The following is a 22,296-nucleotide window of genomic DNA, read 5'->3' on the forward strand; positions in this document are numbered from 1 at the left end:
CGTAATAAGCGAGAATTTATTGTAAGAAAATCTCATTTAATATACTCAGCAAGTGGCTTAAAAGACCTCATTGCCGGTTTATTATGATCCTATAGCTTGAAAAATTACCCTGGCCCTACACTGAAAATCTCATCACATGCAGATAAATCATCCCCCACGTGGGCCACTTTGGCGGAAATGTTTTCGAATTGACATCGACACCGGAGAATGATTCAGCTTAGAACAAATTTAACGTCCTAAGAGTCATATAGGACCGGTCTGTTCCGATGGAATCCAACCATACACTTCACTAGCTAGCCACAAATAATAGGAATCGCAACCTAATTTTGACAAACTTTTATGATAAGAACCTTAGCCTTAATAGATGGTTCATCAACGTAAGCCGGGCCCTCGTTCAGTTAGATGTTCCCGTGCAACGAAATTCTCCGCTCAAATTTTTAGATCTAAGTTTGTAAATCATAGTAACATATCATTCCACACACAAACTCTCCTCTTGTTTCGCTTTCTTCAAGTCTGCAGATACTTTCTAACAGCTATATAAACAAGACGAATTCGAGAAAAAAAAGCCTGATAAATTTCCAAACTCCTTCATAATCAGCATAATCTCGGACCTTCGTAACAGTCCCTGTACATAATTTGGTTATGGCTTGCTACAGATCTCTCCTGTCTACTCCTCTTGAAACTCTAAGTTGATGGGTAATTTCACAGAGGAAAATCTACTCTGAATGAAGGGTGGAGAATTGCACTTTCTCATGTCATCGCACTGGGGAAAACTGCACTAAGAAGGTTGAAAAGGAAACTAACTACGCATAGGCAATTCACTGCCAATATGCCAACGCAGGCTAGATAAAATAGAACGTATGGCAATGACATCCTTAATCCTTCTCAAGGAGATGGATCTGGGGTTTAGGCTCATATAGCGAAGAGTTACCAGGAGTAGCTCATGAATCTAAGATATATCTATGGCATATTTGTCCATTTGTGGGTTGTCTCTGATCATGATACCTGCATAGCAGAATAAATTGGAGTCAAACTGTGAAGCAAGAACCTCTTCATATTATAACAGATGAAAAAATGGTGAGGATAAGGAAAAGGTGAAATATCACTGGAAGGGAAGGATAAATTTGGAGCTAGATCATCTGATTCTTCTAAGCTGTTTGACAAGCTGGTTGGCTTAGCACCACAAGCAAGATGATGAAGCCATGGTGCACCAGACAACTAGATTTCACTTGGAAGTGTCGAGAATGATCAGTTTGTATAAATTTTCTGTGCAACCAAGGAAATGGTCGTAACAGCATAGAGAACGTTCACAGATTCAACCGCTGGGATTGAAGAATTGTACTTTAACATACTACTAACAGTTTAACCCTGCAATTGTGCATTGGATTCTGACTTAAGGACTATAAGCACTTGGTATGTGCAAAAGAAAGATTGATACTCACCATAACTACAAACTTTATGTACCGAAGAATGCTAGACGCCACAGAGCTAATGCTGATTTTTGTATAAGCACAAAGTGACCTTTCATATGTGATGACCATGTTCAACCAAGAATGAACTTCAGTGCAGCGATTTAGTTGATTGCTAAAGATAAGGACTATGAATTGTATAAATATATTTGGCAACTCATAGAGCAGCAATAGATTATCGGTATATCGGGCATACTTTGATGTTATGTTTTCAGCTGAGGAGAGTATAACCCGGAGCATTTGGGAGTAGATCTGCAGCAGTAGGAGGTACATTCTTTCTGGTAACATTTTGGCGAACTAGGGCATGAGATTCTGCTTCATGCTGAAACAGTCGAACCAGCTCCTGAAGCTCCAACTTTCTAACCTCAACATCCTCTTCAACAATGGGATTCTTTAAGCCAAGATAAAGGAGACCAATTGCGATCAATGCAGCTCCCAGAAAGAGCAGGAAGCAAGAAAATAGAGCAAACGCATAAGGCGACTCATCTGATCCTGGAATTCCATCTACATTGATTCCAAAAAGTCCAGTGATGATAGATAGGACAAGGCCACAACCTCCAAAAACTCCTAGATTGTGTGTAACGGTGAGGCTCTTGTCCTAGATTTAACAATAGGAAAATGTGAGCAAACACCAGACATATAAGAATGAGAACAAGTAACATATCACACTTTCACAACCCTTCCACTGCAGTAAGCCAAACAAAAATAAAGAACAAAATGAGAACCGGAACGGAATTATTATAAAAGAGTAACTGCATCATCAATTTCATATATAAAGGTACACCAATGGTATGATAATGCTAGTCGACATGAATGATTTAGAACGAGTCTAGTCAGAATACCTCTAAGTTTGTAGTTGCAATTTCAAAAGTCACTACCACCAAGTATCACAACCACCAATTGTACTCAACAATCTACAAAACTAATGCTAACTTATAATTAACAAAAAACAGAGATCTTATCAGTGACATAGCACATTTTATGCTCGATAACTGCATGTAATAGCTCATAAAATTGAGAAGAGAAAAGGCTAGAAGATATTGTAACTGTTGGAAAACCTGTAACCATGCACGAACTGTACTCTGCATGACATCTTGAATTGTAAATAGCCGACCACGAACTGCTTCTTGTTCTTCAATCATTTCCCTTGTGCTCTTTTGTATGCTTTCCAGCAAGGTCCGAGCAGCATTCCCTCTCAAGTGTTGAAGAAGCTCAAATACTATTTCCTCTCTCGCATGAAGTGACCATTTCACTCTAATAACCTAAACTTGCGACAAGCCAAGCACACTTATGGATAATGATCTTTCTACTCTAACAACCTAGAAGGGTGACAAGCAAAGCACACTTATAGATAGCGATCATTCAGCTGGGAATTGTTCCATTAGAAGAATAGATGTGTACCTGGGTTGATAACCTTCGGATCTCTTGATTTAAAATTATCGTAAATAAATGCATGTCTTCAAGGGTTCTCCTATCCATGAGGATAAAAGGGAACATTTAGTGTACGTGTCATGCATATAATATGCATTAAATTACTTTTGCTTCTAACAAAAGATGGTAGCATAAGGAGCACCTGTTCATAAACATCAATTCAATTTCATCAGCTGCACCGAAGATGTTTTTGCGGAATAATCTAGAAAAGCAACAGCAAAAATGAATTAGCGAAAAACCAAGAAAATGACAACGGATGCAATGTAATAAGTTTTCTGTTAACTAAAGTAAAGCTGTGTGAAAGTCTAAAAATTAAATTCAATTACAGTACTGTCTAACACCCGTTTAACATATGCTAATTTCCATCATTAAAAGGGTAAAACATCAAATAGGAACGAAATCATCAGGTGCAAAACCCAATGTATCTCAAGTTTTGGTACTCAAAAAAACAATAGGAGGATCTGCAGAACTATAACCAGAACCTATGGAACCAAAAAACTGTGTGCTCTGTTGCATGAATAGCTAAACAGAAAGGTCACGCATACATTGCTTGCTTAATTTAACTCTCTTCCCTAATTAAGTTGACAGAATGAATGAGTAGCCACGTCAAACATTCAGTTTTACAGAAGTGTGATGAACTTGCTACTCCCAATACATAGAATGTTCGGAGTTTGACTACAAACATCACCAGTGAACATCAAGAAGTAACCCATGTCCACAAGCCAAAAAATCAATTGCCGCATTCTTTTCGAGGTAGAAGGAGATTATACCTTCATGAGGCGGGCATCAAGATTCGCATTATTTGTTGACAGCAAACACTGCCGTCAGTCAATAAGGCATTTGCAAGTTTGAATTGGATGAAAAGTATACACACCTGTCATCCCATCGTGCTAGGCGACAGGCAAGATGTGCCACAACCTCGTGAATGCTTTGTGGGATGTTAGAACCTCCAGCAGCAAGCAGTTCCTACATGAAGATTGACAAGAAAATGAGTGGTGCATTTGGAAATAGGAAATTGCAGGAAGATATATTCGAGAAAAAAACCAGAAATTATAAATCTGACAGACAAACCTGAACTTCCGAAATACCCAAGATGTTAATTATGGCGGCAGACCCTTTGATGTGCAATGCCGTAATTAAAAAATTTTGCGCCTGCCATGACCGTAAAACAATGGGGATGTCATCCTCATCGGTGCATGGATCACCAGCCGACTGCCCCAACAGCTCAAATAGAAGGCCACCAGCAACTCTAACTGGAACCTGTTAGGAAATGAAGTCAAAAATTGTACTACACCATACGTTTGAGGCTTAACAAATTATGCAGCAGAGAAGGTGGAAAGAAACAGCAAATCTGTATGTACTTGTTCCCATGACACTATAGTCTTTGTGATCTATGGTCAATATCCTGGTCAATCTTGAACCCTGTATTATTATTTAAATCTGCAGTCACATACGAAACTCATTGAGAATTCGACATCCCACCTGGTCTGTGCTCTAGCTTGATTAGGTCAGAATTTACAGTCTCTTTCCACTGTGATAGAAGGTTTGCCTTAACATGTCTGTTTGTTCACATATCTAAGCAAGATGACCCAGATTGTAATCTTGGCAGCCTAACTACCAATTTTTCACTACATTAACCCAAAACAGGGCTGAAAATTCTGTGACACCACTAATTTTTTTGTACTTGCTTATTCTACAAGGAACTATTAGAAATGAAAAATAATAATACAAAACCTGTTGTGGCATTGTATTGTCTATTTAGTGATTACAGTAGACTGGCATTTACTGAGCTATCTTTTTCCTGCTTACACTCACAGCAATGTAAGCAGCAAACTTAGCACCAAGAAAACAAACTAGGATGAAGAAAAAGGATGCTTGAACAGAAAAGAAAGATTACTGGCTCAGATGTTCAGTCACAAGTGTTTCACAGACCTAAAAAAATGTCCATGCAGTGACTGTTTTTCAAGAGAGTCAAAAGGCAGGAAAACCAAGAGTATGAAAGGCATTGAACCAAGTCAAATACAAGCAAATACCATCTTATATCAATCTAAAACGAAAGACAAATGTAATTCGGACATCTTAAGAATGTCCGAACTTTCACACAAATAATCTCTTCCAACTTTTAAAGAACTGGCCAAGAAAGGATATGTCGACCGTTACACTTTTTAATTACCTCATAGAGAAGGTGCCTCATTCGTTCACTTATCAGCCTACTTTCATCGCGCAGAGCAATACTTATGGCAGGATGTAGCCACTGTGCATTGCTCAGCCATGATTTGACGAATGGGTGATCCGCAACTACATGGCACCACCAAGTGGGGCCCACCGGCCTCTCTCGGTACGGAGTCGCTATGTCCGCGACCGTGACATCATCTTCGTCGTCCCCAAACACGATGGGCTGCGAGGCCCAGCCAGCATCAGCTTGCACGGTCTGGACGAGTTCATGTATCCTAACCCAGCCAATTGGCACCCAATGATGGCTCACTCGAAACTCTTCTGGAGCATGGCAATGGCCAGAATCGAGGTCACTCAACGTATCATTCCTGTTCACCGGAAAGGACCTGTCACTATTGCCGTCGTCCCGGCCGCGGGATGCAACATTGGGTCGACATCCCGACTCGCACTTCTTCGTCGCCAGCCTCCCGGCTCGCGGCGCCGTCTGCAACTTGAAACCGGGTTGGGAATGGCACATCCTCCTCCTGCCCGGTCTAAGCTCAAAAGCACAAACGAGTCCATCAGTCCAAAGATCATCCTCACCCAGCATGCTGCCTTCACTTCACCAGCACAAAAATTCCGCAAAGCCGGGGGTGATTCCTCAATTCAACGCTCGAACATCAGTTCTCACCACCCGCGGCGACCCGTCCTTCGATTCCTCCGCGCGTCGCCTGAAAGAAAACCATCTAAAAAAATCTCATTTCACCTGAAGTTCGGCCCAAACTAGACAAAGAATCTAACTTTCGCATGCACACTAATCTCAATTTCCTTAATTTCGGGCACACCGGAACAGTTTCTACTCTACTGGCGATGTACGACGTGACCTTCCACGAGCGGGCGGCCCCAAGTACCCGCTAGAAACCATTGCGCAACCGCGGAACAGACTATCTTGCAGGCGTTCCCAGCGCCAGATTGGGTTTTCCTCAAGAGTTCATAGGCGCATTCCTTCTACAAAATCCCAGGTACAGTCGAAGGAGAAATTCACAGCAATGATGCGGGGCTAAGCGAAGACCAAAGCTCAAGCTGCTCGAGCCAAGCAGAGTCGATAGCGGCACGATCCAAAAAAAAAAGAAGAAGAAAAGGAACGAAGCTTGAAAAGGCGCCGCACGGAATCTCCGGCGTCCGTCAATGCCGGCGGGGTCGAGGTCGTGACGGAGAAGAAGCTAACGGCGAGAGGATCGGAGAACTGTACCTGGAGAGAGAGAGGTAGAGCGAGGAGGCCATGAAGAAGAAGGAGGACGAGGACGAGGAGAGCCGCGTCACGTAGCGGCAGCACAGTAGCATTTGAGAACGGATCGGGTCGGGTCGGGTCGCGGGGGGCGATGACGTGGAGAACCGGCGGGCTGTGCACGTGGACACCACCGCTCGCCGTTTGCACTGCCTGAATTGAGCTCCTTCGCCACCTCGAATGGCCACCGGTTTATTCGACTTTCTTTCACTTGGACTCGATAGATATGCCGAATCCCTTTGCCGCTAATTTGATTTTGGCTCGTGATCTTGTCATGAATAGCAAGATATCGTGATAGAGTAATGGAAATTGACTTAGGACTTGGAAGATCGGTATGAGATATTACATACGATATCTCGCCAATTTCATGATATGTACCAATTCATGATAAGTTGTGCAGACATTACAATTAACAGATAATAGTTAGGTTATCTATGATCACACAAAGAATTCAGCGAGTTGTTATGCCGAATGAAGTTATTGGTGTTATACTGTTTCTATAAGCCCAAGTAACTGTTTGTGCACTCTAGTCACTAACCTTGGTTTCGATGGCTCTGGTTTATTTCACAAGATTAGAGAGTGGGAGGATAATGTTTTGCAACAGTGCAATAAAATACAAGAGGACACCACCGTTCAAGTAGAATTAGGTTGTCCTCCATCATGTTTATGATACAAATCTCATTCTCCTTGGGATAGGAATTCCGCTATGTATGGACAATGTACCCTTGCTAGTTCAGTTTTGCATTGGTTAGAGAGTTTGGAATGCGCGCATGTGAATATGTGATCACGTCTCGGATAGGAACTCCGCCGTGTATGGACAATGTACCCTTGCTAGTTCAGTTTTGCATTGGTTAGAGAGTTTGGAACGCACGCATGTGATCACGTCTCGGATTTCAATCTATCTTTCTTGTCCGCAGATTCTCATACTAAGAACTAAGAACTTTCATGTCTACTACATGTAAGCAGCAACCAATATCGGGTTTTCAGACTTTATTAAATTCTTATGTTTCCTGTCACCCACCTCTTGGCTGATGACCCTGCATTGCGCTGTGCATTTGATACAGTTGGGATGCCTAAGAACTCATCTTCTGCCTGAATTGACCAGTGTCAAGCAATTTTGAGGTCAGTCTTGTAGCATATGAAGATAATAGGCTACTTCCACTCATTCTCTCGGTTCAAAGTGATCCATCTCATATGCTATATGGGTGTACTTGATGTCATACCCGTAGCATTCACTCACATGCATCTTCAATGTACCAAGACTGTAATTATGTAGTAATTTGGCATAGGTATGCAGCAGTAAGTACCTGCACAATGTACTTTGTGCAGACAGGGCAGTGATCAGGCACAGCATTGTAGCATGATCAGGCGAATGTTTGTACCAAGTGGCGAGCACTTTTCATTTAGGCAGACACCAACATTTGCTTTTGACTACATTATCACTTTAATCACCAACAAAAAGGGGAAAACACAAGAGAAAGTTGAACCAAAAACCAGAAACATCCACTATTCATGGCCCTGCCGCTTACCATATTGGGTAAAATTGCAAAAGAGTCGATACGTAATTTGTAAATCCGACAAAAAAGATAACCGGGGAAGAGGATTAGGTTGCAGAATCAAAGCCAGCCGTTTGGGGATGCCGCGTGAATGATGCTTTAATTAATCACCAACTCAAATTCTAGAAGGTAACTTTTCCTTGAGCTGTTGCAGAGCACGTTCTCCAGGTTCCTTCACTTTTTTCACCCCGCCTGTGATATATTCTTCTTCACAGGGATTCACCACTAACTTCTCCAGAGCAATGGCATTGTCGATAAAATAATTCACTAGTTCGAGATCACTAAATTGACCGTAATAATTATGAAATTCCACCACCTTTTAGGCACCGATGGGGAGGTTCGACAACTGTTTTCAGTTCTCTCTCCGTGCATATCATGTCCATCGGGTACATCATCCGTGGCAAAAGAAGAATGCCCTACGTGAGTAATCAACATAATATATGTTGCATTGGAGAATGCATGTGGAAGAAAGAACTTGCAAAGTAAAAAACTGTCTGTATCGATGGTCACATCTAGTAGATACTAGTCACATGATGTTGCAACAATTCACTGATGAGAGAGACTCGAATAGGATTCAACGGTAGCTTGATTCATTAAATTCGATCCTATTGCACCAATCTAATGCCTAAATAGATGAGGACTTGAATGAGGCCCGAAAACCCACCTCTACTGCAAAACTCTGCAAGTAGGGAAATGCCTCGATCAGGGGAGTCAACAGAAGTCGAATCAAATCTTCAAATACTTCAAATCTCATTTCCAATTGCTTGACGCTTGTTAATTTAGGCAGTTGACGTAGATAAGTCCCTAGTCTTTCCTACATATTAGAGAGAGATAGAGAATCAAAAGCGGCACAGATTGTAATAAGGAAATAACTTAAGAAACCTTAGGAAAGATTAGTGCTCTTACAGGGGATGGCATGGTAAAGTAAAGTTTAAGAATCTGCAGATAAGAAAGTCTTGAAAGCGGAGACATGAGCGGAGACATGATCATACCCACTCGTTCCGACATAAATCCTTCAATGGACATCTCAGAGAGCTGGGGGACCTTGACCAAACACCATCGAATATGGTCTTCTATTCCTTTGTAAGTGAAGGACACAAGATTCGTGTCATAAATGTCTACGTATTGAAGATTCTCACACCATCTTATGCACAAGTATTTCAACTTGAGTGATTGGCCAGAAACACTAATCCATTCCAAAGCACGAGCATATTCCAAAACCAATTTCTCTAATACTGGACAAGTGGCAAGTAATTGCTCAATGAGTTCTCCCTTCACATCTACTCGATTTAAGGAGAGCTGTTCAAGATACGTACAGCCAACATGCCAAGAAATGGAAGGGCTCAAGCCAAAGTTCCCGAGACCTGAAGCCCGCCGTGAACACCCAACGTTAGCATCCATAAGTATCTCACGTTGTAACACATATGGCAAGCGACTAGGGTCACAATCCCCGTAACACGCGGGCATGAAATCTAGTTCGAGCACTATAACCTATTTTGCCAAAGCAAACTTAATCCAGCGATCGATGCTAGACTTATATGAGATATTCAAGTCAAAGTGTAAGGCGAATCTTCGTAAAGTGTGCTCTCCTCCACATATCTTGCCCTCTTTCCACCAACTCGAAGTTATCTTCCAACTTCTCCAATAAGTCCAGCCAGTCGAAATCGAGGTCGGTGACTAGAGAAGTACACACGTGCCTCCATCTCCTAGGAAGAACACAAGTGGCTTGTGCTTCCCTAGATGTCAATCGAGATAATACACTGCCGAAAACTTGTTCGGGCAAACAGCTGATCCAATCCTGGATTGAGTTTCACCAAAAGCAAAAAAAAAATTAAAAAGTTAAGAAAATCTGGAAATGGATTCAGGGTAAACAGGAACAAACATACTTGCGCACAATAAGACCGAATCAATGCTAGAAACAACCACAGTATATCGGACATCAACTAAAAATTCTCGATAATCCTAGACTCTACGAAACAACGTTCCCTCTTTAGGGAGCAGAGAGAGACAGAGAGGTGTCTTCTTCCGAGAGAAACCAGAACCATGCTCAAAAACGAAACTTCATAAGGTGAATTCGTTACCTTGCCATCGGATTCGGATTCGGATTCAGATTCAGATTCAGAGCGGGGCTTCTTTGGAGATGGAGAGTCCATAGAGGCCGGCAAAATCCAGCTTCAGTTTCAGCTTTCGCAGAAAGCCTGCATTTGATCGCTTGGAGTCGAATTGGGATAAGTTAAAGGAGAATTTGAGATTCTCCACGTATCCCGGATCGTAAAAATATTCTATCATATATTTAGTGAATTTGGAATTTTGAAAAAAATCTTTGAAAATGCGCAAGCTAAGATAAGATTGAAAATCTTTGAAAATCCCTCTCATTTGAAAATCTTAATGAATCTTTGATGTTCAATATAGCCCTTCCATTAATTCAAGACGAGGAACTACGTTGAATATTTTCATGTAGCTCAAAGACTACATTGAACATGTATCAAAAGTCCAAGGATCATATTGAACAAATTAAAAGTTCAGAGATCACGTTACATATGAGGCAAAAGTTTAAGGACCATTTATGTAATTATCCCCTAGTAAAATTGTAATAAAAGAAAAAGTAGAAAAAAAATAAGAAATAATCTTAAATCAAGAGTGGGACCCGCAAGGGATAATATAATCAATTCAATATAAAATGGGGATAAGAGTATTTAATTAAATTATGAAGCATGACCAAAAAAAAAATTAAATCGTGAAGTATGCAAAGAAACAATTGTCTTGCAATTCAATATTTCAGGGACTTGGGCGTAGATCGTGGGTATGGCAGCCCACTAAACCCAAAGTGCAATTGGTGGCCCAAGGCAAGTCGTTCCTGATTCTACTTTTCGTGTTCCTAGAATCACCGTCACCGGTTGTGCTACATAGACTTCAGGAGAAAAACATTGTTGACTCGTGAGTTTATTTAGGTGCCCACAAACACAAGTCAAGATCTGAACAAGACCCTCTTAGAATCCGAGCCAGCTTAAGGTAGTTGGTCTCATAAGCAAAAATAGCATTTCCGTTTTGTTATCCATTCTTTAGAGTTGTGGGAACACGCAGAAGGCAACTCTGTGTAGGTATTGTTGCCGGCTTATCTTCTATGAACTACCGCATCTATGCCCAAAGACCAGTCTCCTCTGCAGGCATATTGCAATTTCATGGTGACTGACAGGTGAGTGCCAAATATGTATCCTCGTCTTTAATCGGTCCATATTAAGGAAGGTGAGGGTCACAGCATCAGGGACTTCAATGATGTATGCTGAACATGAGAGAAATTTATGACTAACAAAGAGATTGCAGAAGGAGCAGGTTGAAAAGACCTCCTCTCTGCATAAAGATCAGAATCATAAAAAATGGCCAAGACCTGTGTCTCATCTAGGGAAATTATCTGTACAAGACCAAAGGTGCCGGTTGGAGTACGTTGAAGGGCACTCTCAATGTGTGGCTGAGGTCTCCTAGTGAAGCTTCCGTCACAATTTTTAACCCGATAAAGATTTTGCAAACGGCTTCTCCGCTGCTTGGTTGAATTGCCGCGACTTCTAGTTCCTGTTGCTATAAATTAATAGAAGTTCCAGCTTATGACATTAATCATGTAAAATTCGATCCAGGACACTGATGCTGTCCACTTCTTGTAGATCAGGAATCAGGAATCCTGCTTATGCTAGACATATATAAACATCTTCCTCTTCATGTGGCGTAACTTCCCTGAGAACCTCTTACATCATTAAGCCTATTAATTATGGAATCATCCAACATCTTGCAATATCAGTCTTAATTCATCTAACAAGCAGTAGATCTCTTCAACTCTTGGATGTAGTCTTCCACCGGCTACAAATTCATGAACTTCCCCATCAACTTCAATCAAACTAGCTCCTGGTTCTTTCTCTATCTTCCTCGTCTTCATGGAAAACCTTGGTTCCAGGGCTTCTTCATGCTGATTTGAGCCAGCTAGAACATTGGACATGAGTACATAAGCACAGCTCTCGTTGGGGTCCAGCTCGATCATATTTTTTGCTGCCCGCTCGGCCACATCAGCCTTTCGATGATTCGCACCGCCTGATAACAAAGAACCCCATATAATAGCATCCAGGTCCATAGGCATGCTTCTTATCAGCTCTTCTGCTTCTTCGAGGAAACCGGCACGTCCCAGCAGATCAACCATGCAACTATAATGCTTTATTGACGGTTTAACCTCAGGTCTTTCCATCATAAGCAGTAAATACTTTGTGGCTTCATCTATAAATCCAGCATGATTACACGCTGTTAGAACACCAAGGAAACTGACTTCGTCTGGCTTAAAATCGGATGACTCGAGCTGAGAGAACAAGCTAATTGCTTCTTCTGCATAACCATTCCTCGCGAGTCCTAAGATCATGGAATTCCAACATGACAGTCCTCTCTTAGTTGCTGCCCGAAACACTTGATATGCCGTCCCAATGCTCCCACACCTGCAATACATGTCTATTATTGCGGTGGTAACAATTGCATTTAGCTGAGTCCCACTTTTCTTTATGTACTCGTGAACCCACTGCCCTTGTTTCAGAGCTCCTAAGTGGGCAGAAGCATTTAACACACTAACCAATGTAAACTCGTTCGGCTCAATTCCTCTCCCCTGCATTTCCTCGAACAGCTTCATTGCATCCACAAACCTCCCATTTCTAACATAGCCACTAGCCATCGAACTCCAAGTAATCGCATTCCTCAGCGGTGCCTGGTCAAACAACCTCCGAGCCTCATCGATTTCCCCACACTTGGCGAGGCCCATGATCATAGAATTCCAAGCAACCACGTCACAATCCGAACTTCCATCAAACACCAGTCGCGCTTCTTCCAAGAACCCACAATGGGCGTACATGTGAATGACGGTGTTCCGTATAAACGGATCGTCTTGCAGACCCAGCTTCACAATCCTCCCGTGCAGCTGAGCTCCCGAGCGAGCCAACCCCAGCTGAGAGTAAGCCTTGAAAACCGAAGGATAAGTCAGCCTCTGCGGCTCGATTGGCGAACCCACGAGCATGTCGATGAACAGAGAGATGGCATCTTCCGGGGTCGAGCTCCGGGAAAGCCCTCTGATCATGGTGTTCCAAATGAAGAGATTGGGCCTTCGGGTCCGGCTGAAGAGCCTCCAGGCGTAGTCGATGTCGCCGGACGGGGAGGCGCAGAAGGCCAGCGCACGGCTCGCGGGGAGGGCGCGGCGCGAGAGGCCGGTCTTGACGAGCTGAGCGTGGAGGATCCGGAGGTCCCTCATGGTGGCGCAGCGCTTGTCCAGCAGGGCGAGGTAGTGGTGCGGGTCCGGGACGAGGGTGGGCGTGGAGGGTGAAGCGGAGTGGCAGCAGGTCTCGCATGGCGTCATTTTTGGATTTGCTCTTGCTTCTGGTGCTGTGTGGCGTCACAGTTCGGGATCCTCCATGGATGAGGAAGAGCCGCAACGTGGAAGAAGAGAAGGCTCGATGACTCCGACGGTTTACCGGTATTTTTCCTCCGGAAGTCTGGGAACCACCGGCCTGCCTGCGCGGTTTCATTTTCCGGTCGAACCAGCGGTTTCCTGATGACCGAACCGGGACGGTTCCAACATTCGAAACCGAACCGCTCCGATTCTCCTCGGAACCGGTCTGGAACCGGTCGAGTGAGGCCGGTTCTGTCCCTTGCTCGGATTGTATCGGCCCGATTGCTCCCATTGCACTGTAACGAGGAAAAAATCTTTAAAATGCAAAGGGTAAAAGCCATCAAAAACCCTAAACTATGCCTACCGTAATACATTTACCCCAAACTTCTTTTTTGTGACACCAAAAATCCCAAACTTGTATTTACGTGACATATTTACCCCACTTGTACAGTACGACACATTTACCCCCAAACTTCTTCTTGTGAAACTGAAAATCCCAAACTTGTATCCGTGTAACACATTTATCCCAAAAATTTGATGTCACGGAAAAAAGTCTGGGGTTTTTGATGTCATAAAAAAAAGTTTTTGGGTAAATATGTCGTCCGGATATAAGTTTGAGGTAAAATTTAGATAAATGTGTCACACAGATACAAATTTGGATTTTTGGATGTCACAAAAAATAATTTATGATAAATGTGTCACGGTGGATAAAGTTTGGAGTTTTTTGTGAATTTTTCCCAAAAATGCAAATGTCGAGAAGCTCTTTTGTTCCGTTTTTGAGTAAAGATAAAAAGGGTTAATCACAGTTTTAAACCTCTAAATTTTACCGTCCGTGCAATTTTGGATTCCATCATTTCCTTTTCTTTTCTCCTTTTGCCATCGACTCCCTTAATTAAACAAGAAACACAGTACAATTTCTAAGCTGAGGAGATTTCTTTTTCCCTTTGATTAGCTCAAACAAGCTAAGGTGCTGCTTAATATCGGATTAATTAAGGGCCTAATTTCGTGCATAATTTCCCTTTTTTTTTTTCTCGACAACCTTAAAGCTAGTCCTTTATTTTTTTTTTGGCTAAAAATCCTTAAAGCTAGTCTTTGTCCCCATGTAATTGCCTCTTCGGATCCCAAAACGGCCCAAGATAACATAAACAAAAACTCCTGTTTCGTGCGACCAATACACTAAGATAAAGATGCTATCATAGATTTCGATCCATCAGATTCGATATATCCTCCAAAAGAGAAAGTGAGAAAAAGCAGCATTCATATAATCCAATTATTGTCGCAGAATACCCACTCTTCTTGAAGTATAATATACACTTCTCTGTCTCCATCAATAATTCCCTTTTGGCCAAAAAAAAAAATTACAAAAAAATTACGAAAAATGAGAAACGTGAGCAAGAATTTAGCAGGGCCTTTAGCTAAAGCTAGCAAAAGAGGGGTCTAGGGGGAATATTATAAATTTACACATAGGTATATTTTCTTGTCCCATAGGTCAAAAGCGAAGGCTTTTGATTGGGATTTAGGGTTTCGGACGGTCCCGCTTTGAGGACCATATCCCCACTGATCCCAGTTCTTTATGTCTAACCAAACGCTTGTCGTATTTATAACGGTGATTAATAATATATTGTTAAGCACGCTAATGCTTTGCTAATGATGGCTTTTCTTGACTTGCTGCCCTCGTCGGTCGTTAGCAAGGTCCTAGCAAATTCTAAGCATGTGCTTTTAATTCGCGGAGATACTGAGTTAGCGATACTCACAATTGATCAGTATTTCGTTTTCGCTCTGCATCAACCTTCGAGCTAATTAGGGTTGTCGAACTTGTAGGAATATGTAAAAAAATAAATTGAAATGATTGGCGAGTATCGCGTTATGCTTCGATATAGGGTTAGTGATACAAATGGTCCCTGAACTTTGGCCAATATGCAATGCGGTCCATAATTTTTTAATTTGTTCAATGTGATTCCTAAATTTTACTCCAATGTGAATTGCGGTTCATGTGCTTATAATTTCCTCAATTTAGTCCCTGAACTTTTAATACATGTTCAATTTAGTCCATGAACCATATGAAAATGTCAAATGTTGTCCTTCAATTAATTCAAGTTCAAGGACAATATTGAACATTTTTATATAGTTTAGGAACAAAATTGAACATGTACTAAAAGTTTATGGATCACATTGAACAATTTAAAAGTTTAGAAACGACATGGGACATTAGCTTAAAGTTCAGGTATTACAATAAACAAATTTTAAAGTTTATAGATTACATTGCACATTAGGACAAAATTCATGGACCATTTTTGTTATTTTCCCTTCAATATATGGTCTTACCGTGCTAATTCGCCATATATGAGTTCGAAACGAACGGCGAACACAACGTGTGAACTACATCGAATTCGCCCCTACCATTGCAAGCATGACGGGTTCAGTTTGAATTGCGGAGATTCACATGTAATGTTACACCGGCGGTATAGATCGTGGTGTCGGAGATCTAGTCTAGGAAAAGGGCACGGGAGGATCTGTGACCGTGCTTAGATCCATGTCCGGTCAACCGGCGACACAATTAGCGGACTTGGTCTCGACCCCCTCGTGGTCGTGACAGAGCAATCTCTGCATACATCAAATCACAGTCGCAGTGTCACCTGTGGAAAAAGTGAAAAAGACCCAGGAAGGAAGATGATGGTTCTTCGCAAAGCAAAAGAAAAGGTAGGGGGAGAAAGAAAGCGGGGGTCCTCCACAGGACCGATGGACATGGGAGCCCAAAGAAGGAAAAGCTTAGGCAGCTCTCCGTATAAGCCCCTCCCTACCCCAATGGAGTGTTACTTGATTAACGCCAGGACAAAATGCTTTGCGAAAAGCAAATTTAGCCCTTATGATGGTGCCCCAAGGAATGGGAATTATTCCGGTACGTCTTCACTTTTATTGTCTCTCGGTATGGGCGCGCGCTCTTCTGAATATATAAGTCGCACGATCCCGAGCGCTACCTCAGAATAGTTCCCGGTACTTTATTGGTAAGTGAAGTGAGGAATTGAATTAGGGAAGTGATGATCGTGGTGATGGTGGTGGGGCGAGGCGGAGCGACGTCGAAGGCGCCAACAACCGCGATGGTCAGCGCGGAAGATAACGTGGCATTGGCGAATGGAGTGAGGGATCGAATTAGGGAAGTGGCGATGGTAATGATGAGGCGAGACGGCGTGATGTCGAAGGTGCTGATAACTACGATGGTTAGCGCTAAAGCAAAACACCAAAAGGAACAAATGGAGGGAGAGAGAGCGAGAGAGTGTGTGTATTTTATCTTGAGTTGGAAATAAGATAATGATGCCGAATTGGCGATACATATCAATATGAAAATGGCGATGCTTGATTTAGCCAAAGAGCCCAATGACGAATCATTTCTTTAAAAAAGTTTGAAAATCTCCGGTTACATAGTAAGAGTACGATATGAATCTTTAAAATTTCGTATTGTCTTTATAAATTAAGAAAACGCTAGCTCAAGATTGGCGAAATTAGTAGGGAAAAGAAGAGTGAAAAGGGGCTCGGTAAACGCACACAAGCATCATCACCATCATTACAATCATCACTCACAGTCTCACACATCCCACGCACCCAACCTAAAATGCCCCTCAAAAAAAGCTATTCTCCCCCTTTTTTTCAACCGCCCCCTTCCTCCATCTTATACCCCACTTTTTCCCTCCTTTTTGCACCGTCCTCCCCTTCCGTCCCCGTCTCTCTCTCTCTCTCTCTCTCTCTCTCCTGGCGTCTCTCTTCTCCTGCTCTCTCCTTCCCTCCCTCCCTTCCTTCAAGTTGTCATCTTTACGCCAAAGGGTATAAAACCAGCCATTCCCTTTCAGCCACGCCACCCGCTAAGTCTCCCGTCCGAGGCGTTGTGAAGCTTTGTGTTTATACAAGAAGAGGAGGAAGAAGGAGAAGAGAGAGGCTGGCGAGATTCGAAGGCTATATATGGGTGGAAAGCGTGTGCGCTACGCGATAATCCTGCTATGCCATCTCTTCCTGCTTCCAGGTGATGGCACTTGCACGTTTTCTCTCCCGCTTCTCTCTAGATTTTTCTGGTCTGGGGTCGACACCCATGTGCTCGGACCAGTTCGTACCGTAGCTCCACTGTCCCTGTTCCATGTGTTTCGCTAGCTGTCTTTCCTTGCGGAGTAGATTGAGCAGTTCAATTTTTTTGAGCTTTCTGGGACCAAGTAAAATCGAGCTGTCAAATGGAATTTATGGCCAAGGGCGGTTGGGGGTCCCCTCTTTACAGTACCCATTACGTGATTAGCGGCGGATCGCGAGGTCTGACTGGTTTCGTCGGGTCGGTTCGGTTCAGTTCAGGGCGGTCTCCGTGTACTTGGTCATGTGCAAACACTACGGTGCTCATAGAATTCTGGAGTTTCTACACGCACCCTTTTGAATGCTTAAAAAAAGGAAATATTCTATTCCCTGCGCCGTTTGATTATTTGACCTTTTGGCCCAATCGTAGCAGTATTCAAATCATGAACCCCCCCTTTGTGTTTTTGCCTTTGTCCCCCTCCCCCTTTAGCCTGTTGGTTCTAAATGACTGTTAATCATGTTCCTACTAAGATCAGTTATTCCATATTAGAGTTTCAGTAGTATTGACTTGATTGTGTTGGGTGTAACCCGGTCATTCCCTGTGGAAAAATATAGGAGATACATCAGAGAATCAATTAAAAATTTTATATACAAAAACGGATGTGAAAGAAAAAAGAGGGATTTGGCTGGGAGAGTGTTTCAGAATTCAGTTGCTGTACCTAAACTTCAGTACAAGACAAGTATTGTTTTCTATCTCACTGTCAAAGAATGGTTATGTACACAAGAGAAATAAAGTAGAGCCCTACTTTAACTTTTGTTGACAGCTTCAGGTTCAGGGTCACTTGTGACAAGGAAGGAAGCAGTTGGATACGCCAATGAAGTAGCCCAGGTAAAGAAGTACCAACCCTCCTCACCTTCCGGCCAAAAGGACATCACAAATCCAGTCACAACTGTCCCCACCATGATTCCAGCCCCTTTCGCTTCCGCCGATCCGGTGGTTAACCCGACATCGAACCCCGAATTGGCCCCACCGACCGTGATGACCCCCACCCCGTTCACAGCCACGGTGACTTCGCCCCCATCCTTGAGTTCCAGCTGGTGCATTGCGAGCCAGAGCGTGTCGCAGACTGCTCTGCAAGTCGCTCTGGACTATGCCTGTGGGTACGGCGGGGCCGACTGCTCGGCAATTCAGACCGGCGGGAGCTGTTATTACCCAAACACGGTGCACGATCACGCGTCTTATGCGTTCAATAAGTATTATCAGAAGAATCCTGTTCCCACAAGCTGCAGCTTTGGAGGAACAGCTGTTGTTACCAGCACTGACCCAAGTAAGCTCTTAGTTTTACTTTTTATTAACCTTGCATAAGTAGTTCTATATCTCAGGCAATGTTGATTTGTTTATTCTGAGTGTGATTTAATAACTAGGCTTGGTGGGATAAGTTTGAAGCCCTCCTAGAGTTTCACATGATATTACTTCTTGTTGTTGCCAGTCACTTCCCTCTTGTCATCGAGTCTGTAACGGGCACCTCCTAGTGATGCGAGAGTACCGCCACCTGTTTAGCCCAGGCCTGCCTACCCGTCAACAGTATAAGCCCTCTCTTTCCCCATTCTGCAAAAGTAGTGCAGATGATTTAGGCCCAAGTCCAAAAGATACTGCTTGGGCTACCAACTTCAGCATTAAGCACTAACCCTTTTGCCTAATAAAGATACCAATTTCCTTCTAAGGGAAAAAGTTTTAGCAATTGTGTACAGAGCCAATCTGGATCAGACAGTTGCCTGCCAACCCAACTGAAGTAATGCAATAACACAACAATTCATGCATTTTAAGAAACACAGCCTGTTGTCTTGTGTACCAAATAATAAAATAGCATGTTGCTCTGGCACTGGCAGCAATTCTCCCAATAAGAAAGAAAATAAAAGTGATGACAACTTTGTGATAGTGAATACTAGGTGGGTTGTGAAAAGTCATCAGCCGAATCCACTAGAGCATAACACATTTCGTGCGAACCATACGTTTTCCATTTGATCTTCTTAATCTGTTCATTGCATACAATTTTCTTCAATCAATCATCTGATTCGGGTACGTGGACAAAGACCCATTTGAAATCTCCCCTTTGCTGATTTTTTTCTGTTCATCCTCATGATTGCAGGTAGTTCTACATGTCAATATCAATCCACGAGGTGAATTTTCCCAACTTTATTGTCTGAATTTCCTTTTATGATTTTCTCACGGAAAAGTGAGGGGATCTTCGCTATCAATAGTATGTCACATATATGTATCTGTGTGAAATTTGCAGCACAGCTTCATCAATCTTGAACACCACGAACTCTAGCGGGGCCACAGTTTTCGGTGCCGAGCCTTCAGGCCCTTCCACTTCATCGGCTTCCCAATTGAGTCACATCGCGTCTCTTGTCATGACACTGAGTTGGCTGAGTTTTGCTTCTGGAATCCATTAACCAAGCCACACATATGTACAGCAGTGAGCTTTAGTTGCAGTGACTCTGGAGTGACAAAATGGATATATTGCTGATTTCTACAAGATATCTACGATGATCTTGCGGCATGCCTGACATTATACTCCTTTCGACTTGTACTGTTTTTGCGACTACTGAATCCCCTTATCAGAACTTGGGATTATGTAGGGTGGGATGAGATGATCCAATTTGTTGTCAGCTGTAGAAGCTTCAGATTGTTCATGGTGTGAGGAAAGAAAAGCATGTTTGTCGATATTGGAAATGACTATAAGACGGGAATTTGGTAAGCACAAGTTATTACTGGGGAGCGGAATTACCATTCATGTAATTCGCCTTGATATTTCTTCTGGGTCACATGATCATGTATTGATTTTTGTCTGGTAGTTTTGTAGAACACTCGATTGACCGAGATGTATTTCTTACCGACTTGCATGGTTATAGACTGATGTATGCGAAATGGGAACTTTGAGAGTTAAAAGCCAACTTCTGTTTATGATCTCATCATGGACTTAGATTTGTCCCATAGGCACGTTTTTCGAAAGGAAAAATACTACCAAAAACTCCAAACTGTGTCACTTGTGACAAATTTACCCTGAATTTTTTTTGTGACACGAAAAATCCCAAACTATGTCACTTGTGACACATTTACTTCATAATACTTTGGCCCATGGGCATTTTTGTCTTTTTCCTTTTTCTGTTTTTTTCCTTTTTTTTCTTTTCTTCTTCGGCGAGGGCTGCCCTCGCCAGCCCAGGCGAGGGCGACCCTCGCCGGGAAGAAAAGACAAAAAAAAGGAAAAAAAATAATAAGAGGAAAAACACGAAAATGCCCATGGACCAAAGTATTGTGGGGTAAATGTGTCACAAGTGACATAGTTTGGGGTTTTTCGTATCACAAAAAAAAGTTCAGGGTAAATTTGCTACAAGTGACATAGTTTGAGGTTTTTCGTGTCACAAAAAAAAAAGTTCATGGTAAATTTGTCACAAGTGGCATAGTTTGGGGTTTTTGATGGTATTTTCTCTTTTCGAAATGGTTATTGGTAGTGGGATACGATAGAGGATAAACTTATGATCATTTTTTGGCGTGCACATAATGAACATCAAGGGGGAAGAAGAGGGAAAATGGCAAAAACAATTCCTAACATTTGGTTTAATGTGCAATATATTATTCTTGAACTTTTAATTCATTCAAAGTTATTATTGAAATGTTTCGAAATGTTCAATCTAGTCCCTAAACTTTCAATTTGTTCAATCTAGTCCCTTCGCTTTTCATAACAAAATCAAATTAGTCCTTCGAAACTATGCACAAGATTTCATAATTACACTATTGCCCAGAATTTAGAATATTTTTTCATTTAAATCCATTTCCTAAATCAACAAAAGATATGCCATCATTTTACAACTTTTTTTTGACCTTTTGTGTCTTATATATATATTACTATAGTTCCATTTAAATATATTTTAACTTAAGATCTCTATGATTCTAAAAATATGACCTCATTTAAAGGTATATTAGATTCATATTCCTTTTAATTTATAAATAAGTGTTTTCATAAATATATTTAGTAACGACACTAATTTATCTAAAGATACTTCTACTAATCTAAATCTTGTTCTTAATTTTTAAGATAGATAATTTTCAATTTTTTGTATTTTGTGTTTTCTTTAATTAAAAGGAAAATTCCAAATAATGGCCCGAAGTGGAGTGATTTAAAATATGATGACCCATAATGGACTTTGTTTCAAATAAGAACCCGAACTGGTCAAGTCAATCTCAAATAAGGGCATAGCTCGCCAGTAGACGAGCACTTGATTTTTTTAGCAACCAGAACAAGGCATTTTTGTAAAAAACGAAATGTACATTTCCTTCCTCCTCCTCCTCCCTCTCCTTCCCTCCTTTGCTCCCATTCAGACCCTTATTTGAAATCATGTTTACTTTGGACCCTTATTTTGTGTTTTCTTTAATAAAATTTAGTTAAATCTATAAATTAGGAAATTAAAATTGCAAGAATATCAATATGATACGATTCTAAATTAGGTTCTACTTATACTATCATGAAGATCATAAGCTAAAATTTGCGTAAATGGAACAATCATAATATTTGAAATGAATTTAAAATTCGAACAATAGTGTAATAATGAAAACTTTTGAACCTTTTTACGAAAAGTTGAGGACTAGATTAAACATTTCGGAATGGTTTAAGGACCATGTTGAACGAATTAAAAGTTCAAGGATGACATTGCACATGGAACCAAAGTTTATGGGCTTTTTGTGTCATATTTCTAAAAAGAAAAAGACATTGTCATAAGAAGTCAAAATAATCTCCCTAGAATTTCATATCCCGTTCGATTTCGTCTTATCGAATTCATGAAATTGGTGAGATAGCTTATGGCTTCAAGCATAAAAAAAAAAAGGAAAGAGAAAATGATAATTGTTCCGGAGCCATCACTTGAGAAGTGAAAAAG

At 41.7% G+C, this 22,296-nt stretch overlaps 3 protein-coding genes and 1 pseudogene across 8 annotated transcripts; 1 reads left to right on the plus strand and 3 right to left on the minus strand.

The window, feature by feature from the left end:
• Positions 1 to 556: 556 nt before the first annotated feature.
• LOC115682793 (uncharacterized) lies at positions 557 to 6,531 on the minus strand. 5 transcript variants are annotated; one of them, XM_056321488.1, is made up of 9 exons: positions 5,939 to 6,530; positions 5,074 to 5,785; positions 3,972 to 4,160; positions 3,775 to 3,866; positions 3,043 to 3,102; positions 2,871 to 2,940; positions 2,528 to 2,731; positions 1,666 to 2,067; positions 557 to 1,005 (listed from the first exon to the last, which is right to left on the minus strand). In XM_056321488.1, the coding sequence occupies exons 2-8, from the start codon at positions 5,662 to 5,664 to the stop codon at positions 1,681 to 1,683; spliced, it is 1,593 nt and encodes a 530-aa protein (XP_056177463.1). In that variant the 5' UTR covers positions 5,665 to 5,785; positions 5,939 to 6,530; the 3' UTR covers positions 557 to 1,005; positions 1,666 to 1,680. The 5 variants fall into 5 exon arrangements, with proteins under 5 accessions (XP_056177463.1, XP_056177462.1, XP_056177461.1 ...); XM_056321487.1 differs by having other exon boundaries at positions 5,931 to 6,530; XM_056321486.1 differs by having other exon boundaries at positions 5,920 to 6,530.
• A 1,466-nt stretch (positions 6,532 to 7,997) lies between these two features.
• LOC115682701 (uncharacterized) lies at positions 7,998 to 9,281 on the minus strand (annotated as a pseudogene).
• Positions 9,282 to 10,560: 1,279 nt separating this feature from the next.
• On the minus strand, positions 10,561 to 13,410 carry LOC115682676 (pentatricopeptide repeat-containing protein At2g42920, chloroplastic). Its single transcript, XM_030606970.2, has 2 exons — positions 11,287 to 13,410; positions 10,561 to 11,181 (listed from the first exon to the last, which is right to left on the minus strand). Exon 1 carries the CDS (start codon positions 13,273 to 13,275, stop codon positions 11,668 to 11,670), a length of 1,608 nt encoding a protein of 535 aa, XP_030462830.2. The 5' UTR covers positions 13,276 to 13,410; the 3' UTR covers positions 10,561 to 11,181; positions 11,287 to 11,667.
• Positions 13,411 to 17,070: 3,660 nt separating this feature from the next.
• LOC115682722 (PLASMODESMATA CALLOSE-BINDING PROTEIN 5-like) lies at positions 17,071 to 20,242 on the plus strand. Of its 2 annotated transcripts, none has more exons than XM_030607027.2 (4): positions 17,071 to 17,323; positions 18,189 to 18,686; positions 19,509 to 19,539; positions 19,656 to 20,242. In XM_030607027.2, exons 1-4 carry the CDS (start codon positions 17,263 to 17,265, stop codon positions 19,813 to 19,815), a joined length of 750 nt encoding a protein of 249 aa, XP_030462887.1. In that variant the 5' UTR covers positions 17,071 to 17,262; the 3' UTR covers positions 19,816 to 20,242. The 2 variants fall into 2 exon arrangements, with proteins under 2 accessions (XP_030462887.1, XP_030462886.1); XM_030607026.2 differs by having other exon boundaries at positions 17,074 to 17,323; positions 18,183 to 18,686.
• The last annotated feature ends 2,054 nt before the right edge of the window (positions 20,243 to 22,296 follow it).

This window comes from Syzygium oleosum, unplaced genomic scaffold (assembly GCF_021117445.2).
Source record: "Syzygium oleosum isolate NSW1041296 unplaced genomic scaffold, Sole_v2.1 Sole_v2.23, whole genome shotgun sequence".
NCBI classification, from domain to species: domain Eukaryota; kingdom Viridiplantae; phylum Streptophyta; class Magnoliopsida; order Myrtales; family Myrtaceae; genus Syzygium; species Syzygium oleosum.